This window comes from Rhipicephalus sanguineus, chromosome 8 (genome assembly GCF_013339695.2).
Source record: "Rhipicephalus sanguineus isolate Rsan-2018 chromosome 8, BIME_Rsan_1.4, whole genome shotgun sequence".
Classification (NCBI taxonomy): Eukaryota; Metazoa; Arthropoda; class Arachnida; order Ixodida; family Ixodidae; genus Rhipicephalus; species Rhipicephalus sanguineus.
Window position 1 is genome coordinate 86227280 of NC_051183.1, and position 23657 is coordinate 86250936.

At 52.0% G+C, this 23657-nt stretch overlaps 1 protein-coding gene across 1 annotated transcript in view; it reads left to right on the plus strand.

Annotated features, from left to right (window-relative positions):
• LOC119402190 (uncharacterized) overlaps positions 1-23657 on the plus strand; it is a 63223-nt gene that overhangs the window by 33907 nt on the left and 5659 nt on the right. Inside the window, exon 8 of the mRNA XM_037669305.2 lies at positions 19987-20043. Coding sequence (XP_037525233.1) covers positions 19987-20043 — 57 coding nt within the window. The remainder of the gene's footprint in view (positions 1-19986; positions 20044-23657) is intronic.

The window sequence follows — 23657 nt, forward strand, 5'->3', positions numbered from 1 at the left end:
CTGCAGATGACGAGACGAGGACGGTAGGTCGATACAGGGAAACAGGACAGGTGGTGCGCAAACTTACAACTGGTTTATTCACATCTTGCGAAGTATCAAATATAGGTTAACAATCAGATGGGATAGGGTGAAGGGAGGGAAAGTGCGAATAAGGTAGGCAAAAAGTAAATATAGATAATGCAAGCATATGACGTGTGCCATCTTGAGCTCAGACAAATTTTTCGCAGATCAGCGTACGGCACTTTCTAGAAATTTTATTTCTGCTTGCGTTAAATGTAACGAGGGTGTGCTGATGCATTCCTCTTTTGCAGTTAAGATGAACAGGGCTTCTTTTATCTCCCTAGTGTCTTTATCACTACCACGTGCTAGCAGCGTGGTGTCGCGGAACCTCGGCGTGCAGGAACATCGTTTGCAATGCGCCGCGAGGTGACCTGCTCCTTGTAACTGCTGGCAAGCGTATCTGTGTTCCAAGAGGCACATGTATAATGTATAATTATGTGGGCGTACCTTGAGTAAATAGTACAAAACGTTCTGCTTACCGCTTAAACCGCGAAATTGAGTTTGCATTATAATAATGGAAATCATTAGGAGCCATTTTAAAGATGTTAGGAAGATGATTCGAGAAACGTTGTTTGACTGAATGATCTGTTTTACTCATGAGCGTTCCAACGAGCCGTTTCAGGCAATTTTCCATAAGCACCGAATTTTCTATTGTCTCAACAGGTCATTAGACGATAATTCATGCTCATAGCTATTAAGGGCGCCGTCTGTATTGTGTTTCTGTACTCATTCGATGTGAATGTTTGATACAGAACTACCTCTCTATTTTATTTACATTTGTTTTCCAGTTTTAGGCTTCCTAAATATTTTTTGCTTTACTAATCGCCACGTAATGGGACCCATAAGCGGCGATAGCGCGAATAGCGGCGGTGTCCTGCGACGCTTTGTGGAACTATACAATACGTCTCAGATGTTTCTGTGTTACACATGTACTCTCGTTCAAGCAAGATTGCTAAAAATATTGCACGTTAGTGTGTATATCTACAAAGCTTCCTTTACGCCAGGAGATAAGTAGAATATGAAAATTCATTGCAGTTTTACGTCATCTACGTATACACGAGAGGCCTCAAACTGAGCTTATAGCCAGCGGGCCGCAGTAGCGAAATTTAGTTGCAAAGGCCGGGCCAGTGAAGTTGGTCGGAGAGAGTTTGAACAAAATAACGTTTGAAAGGAATCTTTCTCATATATATATATATATATATATATATATATATATATATATATATATATATATATAGTTTTTGTTCAAAGCTTATGTTTCAGCTCATGTTGACCACATGTTCCTCACGAAAGAAGCACTTGAGACCAGTCATGCCTGTGCAGCTCACGAATATACTTATTTAGACAATAAAAGAAATGCCCCCACCTCCCTGAAAGGTATCGTGAGAAAATGCGAATGCATTTCTTGCGCCGAGAGTACACGGCGTAGTAATTTTAATGGCGTAAATTAATGACGAGACGAGGATCTGCGATCGCCTTGAGAGGCGCCCAGCCAGCGAACGGTCGAGAGTGAGGCGCGCGCTTCACTCCAGCGGACGGGAGAGTGGGGCACAGGGAGGAGAGAGAGCGAATGGCGAGAGAAGGAGCGGCGAAGCACTGCACCTACCCTCTGCTACACTCTCTTCACACACGCGGGAGCTCCGCCGAGCTCCCGCGTCTTGTGGCCGTCTTGTGGCCGTCGCGGTCGCACGCGTTTTTCTAGCTCCTCAGTTTTTCATTTTCTCCTTTTAAATGCGAAGCATTTCTTAGCGAACCTCTGGCACTTTGAGCGTTTCTATCTATCTATCTATCTAGCCGCCTACGTCTGGGTGCTCTCATGATTGCCTCCTTAACTTGGTGTAGACCAAAATTTGCATGGGAGGGTAAGAGGATTTGACGAATACCATTGCCGGGTCATGACATGAATAACGTTAAAATCCTGTCGCGTACGTCGTCAAACCCTTTCCACTAGACACGTGTGGCACATACCCGTTTACCACGGGCCGCGGTGTACGGGTATGCGCCACAGGTGATTGACAGTTTATATCTACCCAGGAACGGCGAGAACAGACATTGGTAACCTGAATGCTAGAGCGTTAGAAAACCAGCATCGGCAGCGTTGACTCAATGAATGGAAAGAATGAAAATTAGGATCCCAGCAGGAATCGAACCCAAGCATTCTGCGTGGCAATCAGGTATTCTACCACTGAGCCACGCCAGGTCTATAAATTGGTTTGGAAAAACAGCCTACGCAGGCGTAATATCGGTACAACTTCAATTGTGGTTGTGGGGCTGGCTATCTAATTTTACAAGAAAGCATTAAACACTACATGATACTCCTACGATGTGTACTCCTATGATACAGGCGTCATATCAGATTAACGTCTGTAGTTGCAGTGTTGGCTCCGCTTTTATAGCAGTCTAATAAGCATTACGTTTATATTCCTATGATTCAGCCAGCTATATTGAAGCATTGCTGGACCCCGGAGGAATACATTAACGAAAGTTACATATTGCCACGCGCTTAATATGCCAGCGAGAAAGAGGCAGACGAAGACGCAGTAGCTCTCGCGCCAGTGCCTTTGTTTTGGCTGTGCTGTGCCGACCCCGTTCGGGACTTGGGGCCTTGTATCGCCGCCTTGTGCACGTCGCCTTTGTATTAAACGTGACATTTTATTGGTGGAGGCGCTGGGTAATCTCACCTATGCAACAGACCCCTTCCAGTAGCAGGAACGCGAACCAGAAACCGGAACTTACGCCAGTACACCGTGCTAGCCGGAGAATTCTGGGACTGGCCCCCGAGATTGTGCCCTGCTGTACAACTTCAACGTCGACAGGTATGGAGGATACTACTGCGCTCACCCCTGCTGCCATCCCTGCTGCTGCAGCTGCAGGTGCACCCGCTTACTACACACTGCAAAAACCGCGCGTGCCGAGTCCCTTCCGTGGTGGTCTTTTTGAAGACGTGGAAGACTGGCTGGCTGAGTTCGAGCACGTAGCGGATTTCAATGGATGGGACGAAGACGCGAAACTCAGGAATGTCTACTTCAGTCTTCTGGATGGTGCTCGTACATGGTTCCAGAACCGCAAGGGCCTCCTAACATCATGGCGCGAGTTCTGTCGCAGGCTCCTCGAGACGTACTCCAGCCCTGATCGTCGAGAGCGAGCTGAATGGGCCCTCCAGTCCCGCATTCAGATGCCTAATGAAGGTGTGGCTATGTACGTGGAGGATATGGTCCATCTGTTCAACCGAGCCAATCCAAACATGCCGGAAGACAAGAAGCTGCGACACTTGATGCGAGGTGTGAAAGAGCAGCTCTTTGGTGGACTCATTCGTAGTCCGCCGAAGACGGTTGCGGAGTTCCTCACTGAAGCCGTCGCCATGGAGAAGGCGCTGCAGCAGCGGAACCAGTATGATCGGCAAGTGAATGCTACCTATACTACCAGCCTAGGATCATTCCCGACTGACGTGGAAACGCTTCGGCAGCTTATACGTTCGGTTGTCCGCGACGAACTGCAACAGTTGCACCAGGCGCAGCAGCAGCCTACCACTAACTGCATCGCCAGCATCATACGCGAAGAAGAGCAGCATGCGCTCGGAGCGCATCGTCGCGAAGCACCTGTTCAGGTTCCTGCACCACTTCAGGCGTTCGCACCTTCAAGTGAACCTCGACGTGTGAGTTACGCCGACGCTTTGAGACGCACCGTCCCGTCGTCGGTGACACCACCTCCGGTGAGCGGCTTCCAGCACGCCAGTTATGCCGACACATTCGGACACATCTCACCCGCAACAGTACCGCTATCGGCAGCAACCCCGTATGCCACACTTCAGTCTGCACAGGCGGTTCCTTATTTTGAGGACACTCGGCCCGCAGCGCGTAAATCCGACATTTGGTGCATGCCGGACCGACGACCGCTCTGCTACCACTGTGGTGAGGCGGGTCACGTGTACCGAGAGTGCTAGTACCGGCGACTTGGCCTTCAGGGTTTTCCTGCCAATTCACCTCGTCCCCGGTTCGGACAGCGACCACCCGAAATTGAAGATTTTATCGCTCGGCAGCGTCCACCACCCAGGCGTCAGTCGCGTTCACCATCACCACGGTCGCCATCCTATTCGGGCAACAGGCGTCGGATGCCGCAAGGACGATCTCCGAGCCCTCACCTGGAAAACTGACGCCAGCGACCTTTCGAGGCGAGGCCGCTGATTATCGACGTGATGAAGACCTCGACCTCCAATCGACGAGACATCGGACCGACGGAAATTCGACGACGCATGTATCCCAGCCTGGCGACATTTCAATGGACATACCTGTGCTTATCGACGGTCGGAATGTAACTGCTCTAGTAGATACTGGCGCTGACTACTCGATTATTAGCGGAAAATTGGCCAGCCTACTGAAGAAAGTTATCATGCCTTGGACAGGGTCCCACGTACGCACTGCTGGAGGACATGTTGTCACGCCGCTTGGTGTGTGCACTGCGAGGCTACAAATACGAAGTTCCACGTTTTTGGTCAGCTCCCTCGTGCTACGCGAATGCTCCCGCGAATTAATTCTCGGAATGGACTTTCTTCGGGAATACGGTGCCATAATCGACCTACGCAGACGCTGCATTTCCTTTTCTACAGTCAAGGCTACGTCAAAGGACACCTGCCGCCGTACAGCCGCCCTTCGTGTTTCCGACGACAGTGTGACAATACCACCTCGTGCAAGTATCATGATTCAGGTGTCTTCCGAAGGAACAAGTGATGGTGAAACACTGGCAGAGTGCAACGTCTCCCTGTTGCTGGCGCTTGGAATTTCTGTGGCACGAGGCATCGTTGACATTAGGAACGGTCAAGCCGAGGTCATTATCACGAATTTCACAAATGAGCATCGTCACCTGTTCCGTGGCACTGCCGTCGCCTACGCTGAAGCCTTGGAGGACGTCATTGAGTGTTTTACGTGTGAAGACAGTAGCCGCGATGGACAAGCCGTAACAGATGTTGACATCAACAACGCACTGTCAGAAGAGCACAAGAAGGCCTTGCGAGAGCTGTTACTTGAATTCAGGACGTGCTTTGCTCAATCGTCTAAAGTGAGTCAGACGCCAATCACGCAGCACAGGATAATCACTTACGATGACGCAAGACCTATCCACCAACAGCCATACCGTGTCTCGCAGAAAGAACGCGCAGCCATTAAGGAGCAAGTCAAGGAAATGATCGACGATGGCGTTATCCAGCCTTCGAACAGTCCGTGGTCATCACCCGTCGTCCTGGTCAAGAAGAAGGATGGTACGCTTCGCTTTTGTGTCGATTACAGAAAGCTCAACAACGTCACAAAAAAAGACGTTTATCCGCTGCCGCGTATTGATGACTCTCTTGACCGGCTACGGCGAGCGAAGTATTTTTCTTCCCTTGATTTGAAGAGTGGCTATTGGCAAATCGAGGTTGATGAAAGCGACCGTGAAAAAACAGCCTTTGTCACGCCGCATGGCCTCTATGAATTTCGAGTGCTCCCGTTTGGTCTCTGCTCTGCGCCAGCTACCTTCCAACGCATGATGGACACTGTGTTAGCCGACTTAAAGTGGCAAAGCTGCCTTGTCTACTTAGATGACGTGGTCGTATTTTCAGCCAGCTTCTCCGAACATCTGAAGCGACTACGACAAGTACTCGAGGCAATCCGGTCGGCTAACCTGACGTTGAAGCCACAGAAATGCCACTTTGGCTACGAAGAACTGAAGTTCCTTGGGCATCTTGTGAGCGCGGAAGGCGTTCGTCCTGACCCCGAGAAAACCACCGCTGTAGCAGCCTTCCCGACTCCTGCCGATAAGAAAAGTGTTCGGCGGTTCCTTGGGCTATGTGCATACTACCGGCGCTTTATAGGCAATTTTTCGAAAATTGCCGAACCACTTACTCGACTCACTAGAGCCGACACACCATTCGTTTGGAGCTCTGAACAAGAAACTGCATTCACCGAGCTTCGCCATCGCCTGGCATCACCTCCTGTTTTTGGGCACTTCGACGAGGAAGCCGAAACAGAAATTCACACCGACGCCAGTAACATCGGTCTGGGCGCGGTACTCGTGCAGCGGCAGGAGGGAGTTGAAAGAGTCATCGCTTACGCAAGTCGCACCCTATCACGCCCGGAGTCCAACTACAGTACCACGGAGAAGGAGTGCCTTGCCGTCGTATGGGCACTTGCTAAATTTCGACCGTACCTCTATGGCCGCCCATTCAAGATAGTGACGGATCATCACTCGCTGTGGTGGCTCGCGAACTTACGAGACCCTTCCGGACGACTAGCACGGTGGAGCTTACGTCTGCAGGAGTACGACGTCACTATCGTGTATAAGTCAGGTCATGCACACGAAGATGCAGACACGTTATCACGCGCGCCAGTTGAACCTCCCGCTCAACACCTCGAAGATGACTGCCATTTTCTTGGAGCCGTAAGCATAACAGACTTAGCTACACGGCAGCGAGCAGACGCTGGATTGCGACCTATAATGGAACATCTAGAAGGCCGCAACGTATCTCTGCCCCCGAATATCGCCCGCGGATTGTCATCCTTTTGTTTGCGACAGGGCGTGTTGTACAAGAAGAACGCTGCTGCCAGCAACAAAACTTATCTATTGGTCGTTCCAGCAGGGCTTCGTGACGAAATTCTATTTGCCTGCCACGACGAACCTTCATCTGGCCACCTGGGCATCACCCGAACCCTCGCTAGGGTACGCAAGTCATACTACTGGCCGAAACTTGCCGCTTGCGTTAAACAATACGTTCAAGCCTGCCGCGAATGCCAGCGCCGAAAGTCCCCATCTGTTAAGCCTGCGGGGTTACTTAACCCTATCCAGCCACCCAGAACACCCTTCGATCAAGTCGGCATGGACCTCCTGGGCCCGTTTCCCTTGTCGTCTTCGGGAAACAAGTGGATAATCGTCGCTACAGATTATTTAACCCGCTACGCTGAAACGAAGGCTCTTCCCAAAGGCACAGCTTCCGAAGTCGCTCAGTTTTTCACAGAGAGCGTTGTACTACGCCACGGCGCTCCATCCTGCGTCATCACAGACCGAGGTACGGCGTTTACGGCAAGGCTCCTTGAGCAGGTTTTTCAGCTAAGTTGCACCACGCATCGCAAGACAACAGCCTATCACCCACAGACAAACGGATTGACCGAAAGGCTGAACAAAACGATAACTGATATGCTGTCTATGTACATAGACGTACAGCACAAGACGTGGGATGAGGTGCTGCCTTACGTAACATTCGCGTACAATACCGCTACGCAAGAGACCACACGCTTCACGCCGTTTCGTCTCCTATACGGTCGTGATGTTCAGACGATGTTGGATGCAATGCTCCCCTGCGACATTGACAACATCGACAATCTTGACGAAGATGCTGAGTGTTTGTGCAACGAGCCGAGGAAGCACGCCAACTGGCCCGCGTGAACATTAAGAAACAACAGGACGTCGACACACGGCGCTACAACCTCCGCCACAGACAAGTCGATTACCAACCGGGTGACCAAGTGTTGGTATGGACCCCCGTGCGCCGCAAAGGTCTTTCTGAAAAGCTTCTCAGTCGGTATTTCGGCCCTTACAAAGTGCTACGACGAGTGAGCGACGTCAACTACGAAGTCCTTCCGGACGGAAGCCAATCACCACGACGCCGACAGCCACGACCCGAGATTGTGCACGTGGTGCGGTTAAAACCATACTACACATTGTGACATTGATGACATTAGGTTTTCGTTTATGTTTACCGTGAATGCTTCGTTGAGCATCGAGGCGATGCTCCTGCGGGAGGAGGGGCAATGCCACGCGCTTAATATGCCAGCGAGAAAGAGGCAGACGAAGACGCAGTAGCTCTCGCGCCAGTGCCTTTGTTTTGGCTGTGCTGTGCCGACCCCGTTCGGGACTTGGGGCCTTGTATCGCCGCCTTGTGCACGTCGCCTTTGTATTAAACGTGACAATATGATATCCACATCACCGCACCGTAAAGTGCACTTCGTCCACTAGAACGACGCAGTGTCCTCTTCATTTCTTACGAGGCTGGACGATGGCCTCATGTTGACCGAGGATGATGCCAGAGTGATTGACAGCCGCTTTGTAGACTACGCTACGTAGGCCACATACGCCCAGGTAGTCTACGAATACGACAAATACCATCCACTGATGTCGGCCTACGTAGCACTATCTAGGCCTACCAGCCTCGACGGCCTATACCTCACCAACGCGATGGGGTGGCTTCAGGATCCGACATGTCGCCAGCTCTGTCGACAGACAATTTGTCGACGAAATGACCGAAGCATCCACGGATTCCAACAGCTCTACACCACATACTTCACTACACATGGACTCCTCGTCACCAAGATCACGACCGGATCCTATAACAAGTCATGGCCAGCTGCTGGTGCTCACTGATCACGGTGATGATGACCATGTTCAAGAACTGCCAAGAACTTCTTGCACACATGCACACTGGTTCGTGAAACGTGCGTGCGTTCTCGGGACACGTATAAGCACTACATATCAGCTTACCGCTTCTGGTGTTGGTAATACCCACGTTGCCATTGGCAGCGTTACCCGACCGTAAACAACTGGTTATATAACACTTATGCGGCTCTTCAACATATATAAGTGTGCGTATAAAATTTATATGAATCTTTAGCATCATTTTGGAACGTGTCGCTCAGTAAAAAAAGTTACGCCACAGTCACCTACCCGCCGCACGCTTCGCATAACATCGACTCCTACGGTACGTGGGATCTGCCGAATTTTTATTTTTTGTTTATTTTTCATCCACAGTTATGATCTCCTTACCCCCTCCTCTATCGTTTGATTTACTTATCTATTCTGCTCTCCCGGGTCCAACCCTCATTGGGGATTAAGTAGGGCGATGTAGGTCCGCCTAACCCTTTTTTTTCGATCGGCCTTTTCTTTTATATCATGTTTTTTTATTACGCCCCACCAGCCGATTCCCTCCCTGTCCCTCGACACTCCTTGTGATGGACGACAACTTTCCGCCAAGCTCCCTGTCGGAAATCACCATGAGCTGTAGCTCTAGGCGCTCTCGAGCGTTTGAACTTCTTCTTCGGGAGGCAAACAACCTCCTCCGGCAAGATGACGCCAAAAAATCGCTGTCACCTCGCCGCCGTCCTCGCAAGGTTCGCAAGAGTCTTGCTCAGCCACGCAGGTACAAACGACCCGCCACTGTTGTGCCAGGCTCCACCAACCAGGCGCCCGAACCGCCATCCAGCCCCGGCCCTTCAACTCCACGGGCGCCGTTCCTCCACAGTCGAGAAAGACGCTGCTGCCATCTTGGCTCGTCCTCCCTCCCAAGTCGGCCATTTTAACGCCGAGGCAGATTCCAGCGAGCAAGTCACGGTGGATCAGGAGGGTAACGACCGCATTGGCATTCCAGAGGGGAACCAGGAGGGACAATGCCCCTTGTCAAACAAGAACCCTCCCCCTCCCATCGCAGGGGGGAGCGAAGAAATCACTGCCTCATCAGCTTCGTTGAATGAAGCCACACGAGCGCCCACAGGCCCCTTTCCCCCTTTGCTGACGTCACGGAGGAAGCACAGCTGACTCCAGGTAACCCAGCTCCCGCTTCACACGTGCACAGCAAGGTCAGGCGAGCCATTGCCCATTCTTGAGGGAAAGGAGCCCCTGAATGGCGTGCCCTCCTCCCCACTCCCTCGCGCCAGCCGCGTGCTGGGACAGCTGACGGCTGAAGATTTCCCCGCCCTCTCCCCCACTGGAGCCCCGAGCGCTACAGAGGCTTTGCGCACCAAGTGTTCCCATCAACACCGGGCGTCGGTCTCAGCGTGCTGAGAAGCCCGCTGCCAGCGACCCACGCCCCCGGCCCCCACGGCACACATGCCCCGGCACCCAGCTGGAGACGGTACTCTACAGACCGGCTGTGAGGAGAGAAACTTTCCGAACAGCCACACAGAAGCCATCTCCTCCTGTTTGGCTCCTCTGGAGGGCGTCAGTCGCGTCCGCGTAAATTTCGGTCGCAACGTCGTCGCGGTCGACGTCACCGCCGGAACCTCCACTCGACCCCTTGCTCGCTGTGGCTGACATCTGCGGCATTGCTATGCGCGCGAAGCAGGCGTCGACGAACACCTGCAGCGGCGTCATCTATAACGTCGACCCCGCGCTAGACGAGGATTCCATCCGCCCCAACATCGCGTCACGGTTGCCTGTCCTTCAGTGCTCTCGCTCTGGTCGCCACGTATTGTGCGCTTCGCCGGCAACAAGGCTCCCCCTGATGTGGAACTTTTCAAACAGCGCCGGCCCGTGCGTGCTCGCCGTCCACGACCAACCCAGTGTGAGCTCTGCGGACGCTATGGGCACACGGACGTAACGTGCACGTCTGAGCGGCGATGTGTGCGTTGTGGCGGACCGCACTCCCTCGGTGAGTGCACCGCGAAGAAGGCGAGGTGCTTCTATTGTGGCGCAGCTCACCCTGCTACCGAGCCCCGCTGCCCTCGTTGGCAGGAAGAGCGGCGCTTGTTGGAAGTGCGCGCCGAATCGTCGCTCCCAATCTCGCGCCGTGAGGCGCTCGCTATCGCGCGTGGACAGAATACAGGAGACCCAGCAACACGCGGCTCTACCACCATGTCCCGTGCCCACCCCTGGTTTGCGAGAACTTTTCGTACTGCGGCGGCCGCTGGTCTTCCGTCTGCAAAGAGCTCACAAACCGCCATCAGACAAGAGAACTCTGTGATCGCTGTGCTCTCGGCAGCGCTGACAGCCGCTATGGATTTTCTCCCTCTCGGCTGCCCCGTTCGCCCGCTCTGTGCTGCAGCGCTGGCCACCCACCTTGCGTTAACAAATGATGGCGAGTGATCGACACGAGTCTAGGCCACGCATACTGCAGTCGAACTGCCGTTCACTGCGTCGCCGACAAGCAGAGCTCGCAGCGATCCTTCCCCTGCGCGACTACGACGTCCTTGCTTTGCAGGAGACGTATGTTCGCGTGGAGGATGTCTCGCTGCCCGGCTACATCGGCTACAGCAGTTCCACGCAGTGTGCGCTGGCTGAGTGCAATAATGCGCCGTGCTGTGACACCGCCCACCCGCCCGGGAAGCCGCGCGCCGGTTTGTACATTCGTGACGCACTCGCTCATGCGCTTGTCCCCACAGAACATTTATGCTGTGCGACGAGTGAGTGCGTTGCTGCCACAGTCCGTGTGGACGGCGTGGACACTTCTGTCGCGAGTGTTTATGTGCGCCCAGTCGTCGCGGCCAGCTGCGCGTTTGTGCCGCGCCTTGTCGCCGTGCTCGCGCGTGACCACGTACTGTGTGGAGACTTCAACGCGCACCACGTCAGCTGGGGTTGCCGTACCACGGATGCGCGCGGTAGGGACCTATGCGACGCGATCAGTTCGGTGGGACTCCTCGTACTAAACTCCGGGGAACCCACCTTCTTCCGTCGCAGTGCGGCCTCGACAGTAATTGACCTGGCGCTGGTGTCAGAACGCTGCTCCTACGAATGGAAACGCCACGCTGACACTGCTGGTTCTGATCACTACCCGATCACACTCCTTCCGTGCCACCCCAGCCGTGGTGCCGTTCGTGAATACAGTGTTGTACGGTGGCCACTTTTCCGTGACCTGTGCGCGAGCGTGCAGAGCAGTGATGATTTCTTTTCGCGCATCGCGGACTGTGCTGAGCGTGCGACAACGCGCTGTGTTGTTCCCGCCGGCACGCCCTGCCCTGACATCAAGCTGCTCAACCTCCGCGCAGTGCGCCAACGAGCACAGCGGCGGGCGCTGCGCTCCTCGGTCCCCGGCGCATGGACAGAGTACAACCGACTCGACGCTGTGTGCCGGCGGCACGCGCAGCGTCTACGCGACCGCAGCTGGACGGGCGTCTGTTCCTCTCTGAGTGACCCACGCCGACGTCGCCGCGGCTGGCACATCATGCGCGTCCTGATAAACCCGAAAGTGTCGTGCTACCCAGTGCTCGCCATAGCCGTTGCGCAGGGCATCACTGAAAGGGAGCTTGCTGAACTGCTTGCCGCCTCTTTCGCGCCTCCTTCCCCTCCTAGAGCGGGGAGCGCTGGCGGTGTCACGACAAACGCCGCACCCCCGCCCCTCCCCTGCCTCCCGTGGATCCCATCACCTCAGCTGACATTCGCTCTCTCTGCAAGGAGGACTTCTCCCTCTACGAGCTGGAACGGGTTCTCCTCAGAAAGCGCAAGCGCAGCGCCCCTGGAGCGGACAAAATCACTACATCAGCTGTTGAGAAACCTGGATGCCTCCCAGCGCCCACTCTTGTTGGATGCATTCAACAGAGTTTTCTCCAGTGCTGTCCTCCCGGAAGAATGGCGTTCCGCGACTGTGATTCCTGTCCTCAAACAAGGCAAACCGCCGCGATCGGTGACGTCATACAGGCCCATCTCTCCTCACTTCTGTGGCGGGCAAAACTATGGAGGAGATGGCTCTTTGCCGGCTACAGTGGATCGCGGAGGTGCGCAACGCTTTCCCACCAGAGCAGTGTGGATTCCGGCCACATCGCGCGACCATCGACTGCATTGCTGCAGTCGTGAGCACCCTCGAGCAGGCCCTTCACGATGGAGAAATGGCCATCCTACTCCTCTTGACATAAAGTCGGCGTTCGACTCGCTCCCCCACTCAGTCTATCATCAGTGCCTGTGCGCGCGCTAGGTGTTGAGGGCAAACTCTTGAACTACGTTCAGGCCTTCCTCACTGACCGAACGTTTACTGTGCGCGTGGGCGGGGCGACAAGTGCGCCGCGATCTGTCAGCTGTGGCGTCCCACAAGGGCAGCGTCCTCAGCCCGTTTCTGTTTAATCTGGTACTCGCGCCGCTCGTCAAGTGCCTACCAGAAACGGCTGTGTTCCCTGTTCGCGCAGTGGTGTACGCTGATGACGTCGCATTGTATGTGCGTGTCCCGACCCGAAAGTGCTCGGTGGTGCGCGCTTGCATGCAGGAGGCCCTCCAATGTGTGGCCGCCTTCGTGAGAAACATCGGCCTCGCGATCTCGGCGCCGAAAACCGAGGCCCTAGTCGTCCACCCTCGTGCTGAAGCCGACGACGTCTTCCGTGCCTTCAGCTGGAATGGTGCACCAATAGTTTGGAGTAGCAACGTCCGCTACCTCGGCCTGACGATAGACAATCGCCTCCGATGGTTCCCGGCGGTGCGACGTGTACGACAGACGACGCGTCGCGTGGAATCGGCCGTGCGCCAACTACTCGCAGGCGGCAACGGCTGCCCCGCTGCCTTCGCCTGCACCATCTACGAGGCGATGGCTCTGTCTGCCATCCACTACGCACTGCCGATCTGCAAACTCCAGGCGCCACAGTGGCGACTGATCGACAAGGACCACCGCCGAGTCATCCGCATGTGTCACGGAATGCCTCGTGGCTCTCGTGTGGCCGAGACCCTCGCGGAGGCTCGTGCGTGGCCTGCGTCGCTCACGGCGGACCTGCGCGCATTGTGCCACTTGCAGCGTCTCCACCGAGCGCCTGATGCAGGTCCCCTCCTCTCGCGGTTACGTGCTGTGCCAAACTCACGTGTCGGCCAACTTATCGACGTGTACGACGGTGTTGTGGCTGACGACCCCGCACGCCTTTCGCGCTGGCCACCCCCTCACCGTCGAGTGCCCCTTCGAGTGAACTTGCACCTGCCGGGCATTCGATCCAAACGCCACACCCCCATCAGTGCCATTGCTCAGGAGGCCGCGGCGCGGATGTATGAGGACCTGGCCGGAAGGACGCAGGTGTTCACCGATGGGTCCGTCCTGCAGGATCGCTCAGCCGCGGCCGCCTGCATAGCCCCTCAGCTCAGCTCGGAACGACAGTGCCGCTTGCGATACTGTGCATCCTCAACAACAGCTGAGCTAGTCGGGCTCCAGCTGGCTGCAGACCTCCTGCGCGATTCGCCGGCCGTCACGAGTGCAGCAATCTTCTGCGACTCGAAACCTGCACTCCGCCAGCTCGCGAGGGAGGAACGAGGCCCCCTTCTTGCTCAGCGTGCCGCTCTCAGCCTGCTGGCCCTCCAGGAACGAGGCTGTGATGTGGTCCTTCAGTGGCTCCCTTCACACGTCGGCATCGCGGGCAACGAGGCTGCAGACGAACTCTCAAAACGAGCACACTCCGCCGAGACTTCGCTGACGGATTACGCCAGCTCGTTCGACTCGGCACGCAACAACCTTCGCCGGGAGCTGGTGCGCGAGCATCCTGACGCACGGGTCGCCTCCGGACACCCCCCTCCTCCCATCCCAGCCACTGGTTTCACTCGCCGCGAGCCGCGCGCTTCTTCTTGCCCTGAGGGACCGGTTCTGTGTGGCCCGCGGAACGCAGGCATCGTCTTCGCGGCGCCGCTGCACCGAACTGCACCGATTGCGGCGCCATCGAAACCCTGCGCCACCTATTGTTTGACTGTCCGTCTCTCAACACTGCGCGGAAGCGGCTCGCCATGAAGTACCGCCTCGTCGGACTGCCGTGTGCGACCCTACAGGACTTGCTCGATCCCACCGGCCACGTACACCGTCGCCGATCAGCCCTTGCGGCCCTACTAGCTTTTCTCGAGGATGCCGGCCTAGTCGAACGAATTTTCTAGCCGCTCACCACGGTGACTCGGACGCCTGTTCTCCTGCCCCCCCACCCCCTCACTGTTTTTTTTTCACTCATACCTTTGTTTTTCTTCTTTTACCATACTCTTTTCACTCTCACTGTCCCTTTAATCCCCAATCCCCCGTGAGTGTATCGGTTGAGGTGTCCTCACTTGAGAGACAGTTTTCGTGCACTCCACACCCAATTTCCATTTTCATTTCCTTCTTCCTTTTAAGAATCACCTCCCCCCCCCCCCCGATGCGAGCGCCCTCACACGCCAGAGCGCGCTCCTCCTCTCCACTCACTCTCCGCCCGCACCACCTGCTCCGGTTGGTAGGGGCGAGGATAAGCGCGCGCGCCCGCAGGTGTTGCTATGGTAGAGGGAGGGAGGGTGGAGAGAAAACACCTGCCGGCGCGCGGGAACCGACAGACGCCTGACATGCCCCGACTAAGGAATGCATTCGCATTTAAAACTAATGGTACGAAGACGGTCATGTGTGCGGGCTGGACCGTTAGCGAAAGGTCTCAAACCCTTACTATATACAAAGCGTCAGGGGCGTAGCCACGTTAGGGCACACCCGGGCCCGTGCCCCCCCCCCCCCGAAATTTTTTTTTGCCATAGCATACAGAGCAGAAAATGACACTCGACCACATCTGCCTGCTCGTCCCCACTACAGATCAAGGAGGTGCCCCCCCCCAAAAAACATTTCTGCCTACGCCCCTGCCAAGCGTCCTCCCCCCCCGCCCCCCGAAAAAAATGTCGCTACGAGTGTTGTTTCTGCAGTACCCCTGTCTGGATATACGGTACTGTGCAAACGGTGTTTTACGGACAACGTAAAAGTCCATACCGGTATTTGCGCCGTCGTGCGAAGGCTTATCTTCTCATTGAAGTTATTGTGATTATATGGCAACCCGCTAGATGGTAGGCAAGCTGTACAGTGACTCCCATCAATTGCAAAAATGACAAGCAAGTACCGCTGTCAGCGAATTGATAATGAGTTGTCCTGTGAAGAAGCTAAAACGAACTCCAATAAGTTATTTTGGAAGGAAACTAATGTATACGTTGGGCAAGAAGGGCAAATCTCTTGAGATACTAACAGACATTTCATTCGAGTGAAACAAAATAGGTCACAGTTTAAAAATTTTCAAACAGACATTTTCGTGCATAGGCGCTTGCTGCTACATTGTGTGGGTCTATAATAACAAATTTGAGAATGTATAGAAGTATCTTAAGATACAATTGCCAAGTATCATATGGGATACAATTTTTTCGGCAGTATCTTGTATCTGTATTTCCAATACTTCTTGCCTGAGTATCTTGTATCGTATCGCGATACAATTTCGAAAGTATCTTTGCCCAGCCCTGCTATGGCATTTGTGTTTAAATGCCTATAAATGCCTATTTTAAAGTCACGCCTATATGAACATTACTTAGACTCAAGTATCGCTTTTGTGGGCAGTTTGAGAGTGTTATTCATGTTACCGATTCTTCGGAACTCTATGCTGTCTAACCTAGTGTTCTAGTTCAGCCAACGTCCGGAAAACAACCACTAGCAGCAGTGAAATTGGACGCGCCCGCCAGCATGCGTGGCCTCGCTGACATGGCGCGAGCGGTGGGCGATAGCAAAACCGCAGAGAGCAAGGTAGAAAGAAAAAAAAAGTGGCATCTTCGCACTAATGGCGCAAAGCCTGAAGGAAGAGCGCAGCTGGGCGGCCTTCATTGTTTCTCCTTACTTTTGTCTTTCTTTCTTCTTATCTTTCTATCGGTCGCTTGTATCTTTTACAGCGCAAACGGTTATGAGATCATTTCACCGGCCGTTCTTGGCGCCGTAGTTGTCGGCCGCCGCCGCCGCCGCCGCTGCCGCCGCCGCCGGTGTCCGTAACCAGTATCGCTCGAAATAACAAAAAGAAAAACGAAATAAAAAAAATTGCAGAATGGAACGAGGTTCCAACCTGCGCCCTCTGCGTGGGAGCCCAGTATTCAACCTCTGAGCCATGCCGGTGCTTTGCAAAAAGGTCCTATACAGGCTTCATGTCGGGAAGGAACCACATTAGCATATGCAATATAGCGTCGTAGAAAAGTAAAATAAGCACCAAGCGTCGCACAACGCGAATTCTGTAACCAGGCGTCCTAGAATGCGAATTGCGCAACGAGTAGGTTGTTAATGCTTCGAACCCATTACAAAGGGCTCTGCCATAATTCTTCGTCGTCATCAGGCACAGCATGAACAAAGTGCGCATAATGCCTTACATGCGTTTAGCAGGTACCGCGGCTCTCCGTAGAATGACGAAAAATGGCACAGTGCCTGCTGCCCTACTTCTCAAAAATTACAATAATTTATAGCGTAGTGGGTTCCTCGCAAGTGCACTTGTATTGGTTGCCAAGGAAGCCCATAAACGCATGATCCATTTCCTCGGGGTCTCAGTAAAATTACAATGATTTATAGCGTAGTGGGTTCCTCGCAAGTGCACTTGTATTGGTTGCCAAGTTACCAACAGCTTAAACAGCTTCGGTGTTATTGTGTGGTGTGCACGCAGCTTTTGTTTTGTTTGTAATTTGATTTTTCGAGGTTTCACCAAGAAATTGCCCCTACGCGAGTCGACCCGGCCAATACGAGGCATCTCTCCATTCCAGTTTTTTAGTGGCCTGACTATCTGCTGCTGCTCTGCCCTTCGCATGGATGGATGGTGGAACTTTATTAAATATAGTCCTGATAGACGCGACTAGCGCGCAGTGGGCTTCTCCCACGTTGGGACGGGCAGGCTTAGCCTGAACGCCGCATCGTGGGCTCTCTGGACGGCCCAAAGCTGATCCCCCTTGTTGGGGCTTCTGATGGCGGAGCTCCACTTGGCTGGGTCGGCTTGTTCACTGCCCAGTAACGAGGGGCATCGCCAGAGCATATGCTCTAAGTTAGCTATTTCCCCACAAAGGGGACACGAGCTGCTAGTGTAAGTATCCGGGTAAATTTTGTGAAACAAGGCCAGATTTGGATATGAATCAGTCTGCAGGAGTCTAAGCGTCATGGCCTGGGCTCTGTGTAGTTTTCTGTGAGGAGGGGGGTAGACCCTCCTGCCTAGGTAGAAGTGCTGCGTAATTTCATTGTATGTGGTGGACTGATCTCTATTGTGCAACGTCGTGGGCTGGGGAGAACCTCCGTGGGCGCGGAACGTCATACCTCGCGCCTTGGAGTGGGCCAGCTCGTTGAGGTTGGTGGGGCCTCCTTCAAAATGACCCATGTGAACAGGGAATCACGTTAAGATGTGGTTAGAGATGTCTTTTTCACCGATGCCCTTCGCAGCCGCGCCAAAAAGAAATAGACCCAGAAGTGCGGTGCTTCGATAGTGGGCGCTTAACTCGCCATGCTACAGAATAAATGTAAGGACTGTGTTCTGCGAACCATGCGGGAGAAAGGACAATTGTACGGCTATGTTCTACTGTTGGCGCCTTTGTGTCATCATAAACAATGAATTTCATTGCTTTCTTATTGTAGATGCACACCCTCCATGGTGGCCTAGTGGTTACGGTAGTCGACTGCTGACCCGAAGAAAGCGGGATTGAATGCGGCCCACGGCGGCCATATTTTCGATGGAGGCGGATTACTTGAACTCTGTGTACTTTGACAGAGGTGCACGTTAGGAACTCCAGGTTGTTCAAATTTCCGGAGCCCTCTACCACGGCGTCCCTCATAATCATGTGGTAGCTTTGGAACGTTAAACCCCATGAAATAAACAATATTGCAAATATAGGTTGCCCACGTTTTTAGTTTGAAGTTACTTGAATTTATGTAACAATTCATTGTGCCTATATTTACGACGTTCGAGGCCTAAAACGTTGTTTTACCTGCCTATTTCCTGCGCCTTAAACGCGCTTTTTAATGCCTAAAAATGCGGCCTCTATTTATCACTCATCCTTGCCGTATACTGTAAATTACCGCAACCACGAACTTTAGTTAAGCTAACTGTTCGGTTGTACGAATCGTTTTTAAGTCCCCCGCTGAAGCGCCATTGGACCCAATGCTAACCTGTTTTAGTTGAACGAAATGAGGGCAGAGCGCATTTCAGTTCTACCAACATATCACGTAACACCATCCAATGCCTCTGACGTCATATTGATCAGAAATTATCTGAAAGACTGGGTACAGAGAGCGCTTTGCGTTTTGAGGAATATGTCACCTGTGACTATCGCGTTGAGACATGCGCCACTCTGTCTACAGAAGAGATTCTAGCGAGGACTGAACTGAATTCTAGTGGACTGGACTGAATTCTAGCGAGGACTGAATATAGGACTGAACAAAAACTGGCACCGGCGTACTTGAAAAGTGCCGCGAAGAGAAGCTGTGGGGGAATTGACATTGACGCGTTTCTACCTGGTGTACCACATGATTACATAGCGAAAGTGTTGAGTGGGTACAAAGACTAGAAGGCGGTGAATGTTATAGTGCAAACCCTGTACCACTGGGTGATGCGCGTTCGGGTAAATTCGTGTAGCAGAACGGACATTTCACGCAGGCCGCTAAAGATTGCCCGATGTTTTGGTGACAAGCAGAAGAAGATAATGCGCATTATTACGAGTCTCGAGAAAACCAGCACAAAGATGCTCCCGTTATACGGGAATGCTTTGGGCTACGAGTGGGCTGATGTCTAATTGTTTCGTCCTTTCCTTACTTTGAGCGACTTCACAGAATCGATTCGCCATGTTCAAGAGCTTCTGTAGCACCAAGGCGGCCAGAATTTTGAAATCACATTGAAATTTGTGTCGTCACAATGACGTACCTATGTAAACCTATGGGCGGGAAATTTACAAGAACGAAGGTTCTGTTCTCACAAAGAACATGTGATACGTGAAAAAATTAGAATAGAGTTAACGAAATATAACTTGTCCAACTCACTCCATGGACGCTCCTCACTGACTCCACACATTCAGCACTGCATACAAGGCAAGGACGGGTGTCCTGCCTTCTTGGCGTACGGTGCCTTCCCGGATAACGCTCACGTTCTGTGGGTTTGTCCGGTCTGGGCGACCGTGCAGTCATTGGCGAGAGCCTCAGGCACATAGCTACCAACCTAAGACCTGCGACCCTGGAAGAGTGGCTGGTGGTCTCCTGCCCAGACGCCGTGAAGGCAGTACTCGCACATTTCAAACTTTCGGGCGTTTCTGATGGCTAGGCCTTGCTTTTTTAGTGATCCCGGAATGGGGTTCGTTTATATTTATTAAAGATGTCATCGTTCTCTCTCTCAGTGTAACCGAACGTACACTCTTTTTGGGTTACGTGTAAAACCAGAGCGTTCATTATTATTTTATTAGAAATTGCGGTCTAATCCAATGCGTATTTTCATGTTTAGTCATGCTATTAACGTTTTACTTCATTTTCAGGACGCGGATACTTCCCTAAGGGTCCCCCTCCAAACCCACATCGTGATTTGAAGCCTAGTATGTATTTTATTACTCTTCTACTACCACACTGGAGCAGAAAGCTCAATAAACGAGTGTCATTTTTGTCAGAATTATTATACTCACAGAAAGAACATACTGGGAACGTACGACCAAGTGCTACACAAATTCATGTACTGCCGCGATAGCGTTCAAGACCTCGTTTTACAGAAATTTCGGTGTCCGTTTCGTTCGTTGCGAGGAAAAAATCAGCGTTGACCGTGAGCGGAAATTCGGAATAGATGAAAATGAATAGAAAACATGGTTGGTCCCTCGTTGATAGGAATCGGTATAACACGAAAGGAATGTGTGTCGTTACACTAGTTGAATGTTTAGTGTACATTGATATAAAAAAGCGTGCTCGTTGTCTTTTGGTGTTTGGCAGCTGTGGCACCGTTTAACTTGGATGCACTAAAGTTGACTTTTGGTGGCGCCTCTCTGTTCCGATGAGTAACGTCCATGATAAAATATTAGACAAACATTTCCGTTCTTTCCCTTTCACTCTTTTTCTTTCAACTCACTGTTTATTTCATGTCATTATGTCTCTGTTTTTTTCTAACACGAAAGTGTTTTATGCCCGAATCCACCAAGACTTTCATGACGTATTTCCGTCACAGAAATACGTCAGCAAAATGAATGCCATCAAGTGGCAAGAAAACTGCAAAAAATGACACAATCTCCCGCTAAAGGGGACCATGGGGCAATGCGAAGCCGGAGCACTTGCACGATCGCGTTCCGTTGGCGTTCGCTGGGCATGCTAGTGACCTCGCGTCGTGGAACGCGAAAGGGAGCACTACGCGCGTCGTGTCTTCCCTCTAGCCTGGCTGTTAATTCTCACAGGGCCGGCGTGGAACGCGGTTGACAGGCGAGCGTAAGAGAGGCAGCGTAGGAGAGGAGAGAGAGGGGAGGGGACGCGCATGTGCTGGCCGTCATCGCGGTGCTGCGCAGGAGAGAATGTCGGCTTGTCGAGCCCGCATTTTAGAGGAGCCAACCGAGGCAAGCCCTTGACTGAACGCGCTCAGCGCTCTACCACTTGAAGGATAGGAGACTAGAGGAGGAGAGTAGCGTATGCGCCGTGAGAGGTGAAGCGAGAACGCAGGAGAAGCGCAAGCAGGTGCTGGTAGAGAAGTGGAGGGAGTAACGCGCAGCTGTTGGAGTGATGGAAGGAGGAGAGTTGCGCATGCGAAGTGTGAGTGCGGACTACTACGCCGCGTGCGGATTACCACAGCCGCGTGACATACTCCTGAGCAAGAGATAATTCGCATCTAAACGTTACGTTGATAGGAGTCGAACCCATGACCTCTTGGTGCGCGACGATGGCTGCCAGGCATTTGGCCCAATCAGCTACCGCCAAATACATAACGGAGTCTACATGAGCGCGCCTTTTCTCTTTCACACTTTCCTCTCAGTGCTCTTGTATGGATGGATAGATGCTATGAGCGTCCCTTTTACAACGTGATATTGACATTTGTGCCACTAGGCTCGAAAAAAACAGAAAAAAAAAGCATCGTTGCTACGCCCGTCCCATTGGGCGCGTTTCCACTAAAGTGTAATTTCGTCAACGCTTTAACACACCGCGAGGTGGTGGCTTTAGCGCAAGTCTCGCGCAAAGCATCCGTCCATATCAAAAACTTGCTCTCTGACGCTCGCCTGACTGCCGTACCGCGTTCCCCGCTTGCCCTGTGAGAATTAACGGCCCGGCTGAGGGAAGACACGCCGCTCGTTGCGTTTCTCTTCGCGTTTCACGACGCCTTGAAGGAGTGCATATCGAGTAGCAGTGTTTACTATGTGCTTGTTGATGCCATATTTACGTGGGATTCACGATATACGTTGTCCACGTATACGTTTAGAAGTTAAGCTACCTCAAGGGTTAAATCATGATCATGGGCGTTAGTAGTCGGTACAGAGATGTGCCACTAGGCGGCAACGTATGTTCGTCCGCACCAAGCGGGGCTATATTGGCCAAACAACAGTACACATTGTACAAGCTCTCATATACCAATGCATTATAAACACTCAACTAATTCTGTGACTACACGTTTCACTTTCGTGTTATAGCGATTCCTATGACAGAGGGATCAGCCACCTTTTTTTGTATTTTTTTCTTTCCCTCACTGTGCAATTCCTTGTCTTTCTCACTCTTTCTACTATTCTCCTTCTTGCCCTTCTTTCTTTCTTTCTCACTATTCATCGCTTCCTTTTTCCTCTCGCTTATCTCTCTTTATATATGTCTCTGTCTCACTTTCTTCTTCTGTCTTTTTTCCATTTCTTTCTCTCTATTCCCCTCTTTCTCTCTATGCTATGCTTTACCCTCTCCACTCCTCCTTTCTCTCCTCCTCGCCCTTACTCCCTTTCCTCCCACCTTGCTATACTCTACTATACAAGTCTATGGTTTTCTCTGCTCATGTGCCTGGATAGCAGAGTGGTTAGGACGCTCACCTTCGAATCGCGAGTGCGCGGGTTCAAATCCCGCCGCCCTATCAGAATTTTTTTCCTCCTGGATTTTCTCTAACTTTATGTCATTCTTTCTGTCTCTTTCTTTCTCTCTCTCTGCACTCGTTCTCTCCTCGCTCATCAGGATTATTACAGGCCACGCCCGAGATGTAGGCAATCCATGACGATGATAATTACTCTTGGCACTACGCGGCAGAACACAAAGCTTAAAAAGCACCGCTCTTAAAACTTAGGTGCGAGTGGGAATCGAACCTTGACCTTGGAACTGCTGCCGAAAAAACTTTATACGAATGTTACGTAACGCGAGGAGTTTCCTTAATACTTGTTATGTTGCGTTGTAGAAGCAGGAATATCATCTTCAATATTACGCTATTACAATCACATCCATCATGGCCAGAGGAGCTGATACTTCACATGGACCGGACTTGTATAGCTGCAAGTTTTATAAAAAATACAGCGGCGTATAGTGCGATATTTTAAAGCGGTCAGTAATAAGTACCGCTGATTACTTCGCAGTAATATTGATTTTTCATCGATAAAGTTAGGCAGGGCGCGCTTTAATGGCAACAAATAATGCTTTTCAAGCCTGAGCCAACATTTTAGTTTTGGTGTACATAATGTGAAATATTTATTTACGTACACATCAGGAAGGCCTGGTTATATATCGAATTTTATATATCAAAGGAATTGTTGAAAACTGCGCGATTTGCAATATGAAACTGTCTCGTTAAGAACTCCGTATTTTAGAATAACGAAATGATATCACGACTTTGCCAACTGCACACGTAAGCAATAGATGAAATACATTTGCACAAGTTCGTCTGCGTGGTTGTTATTGGAAACGGCACCTATTCATGCAATTATGTGCCACTGTGATATAACAAATAAGATCTGATCTCGTGAATGTTCAGGATTTGAGTGCCTCTTGCCTGAGTTACTTTAGCATTTCAGAGCAGAATATCAGCATAATGTTGCTGTGCCAGCAGATATACTGATGTACGATACAGTGCAAGCGAATCGGTGTGAAGAGAAATGAAGATGAATGCTTAGAATATGGCTATGTTGAAAACATTATATCCCTCGCATACTTGCAACTGCAGTCTTCATTACTGACTTTGGTAGTTTTTGCACTCTTCATCATCCCGAAACTCACTGCCATT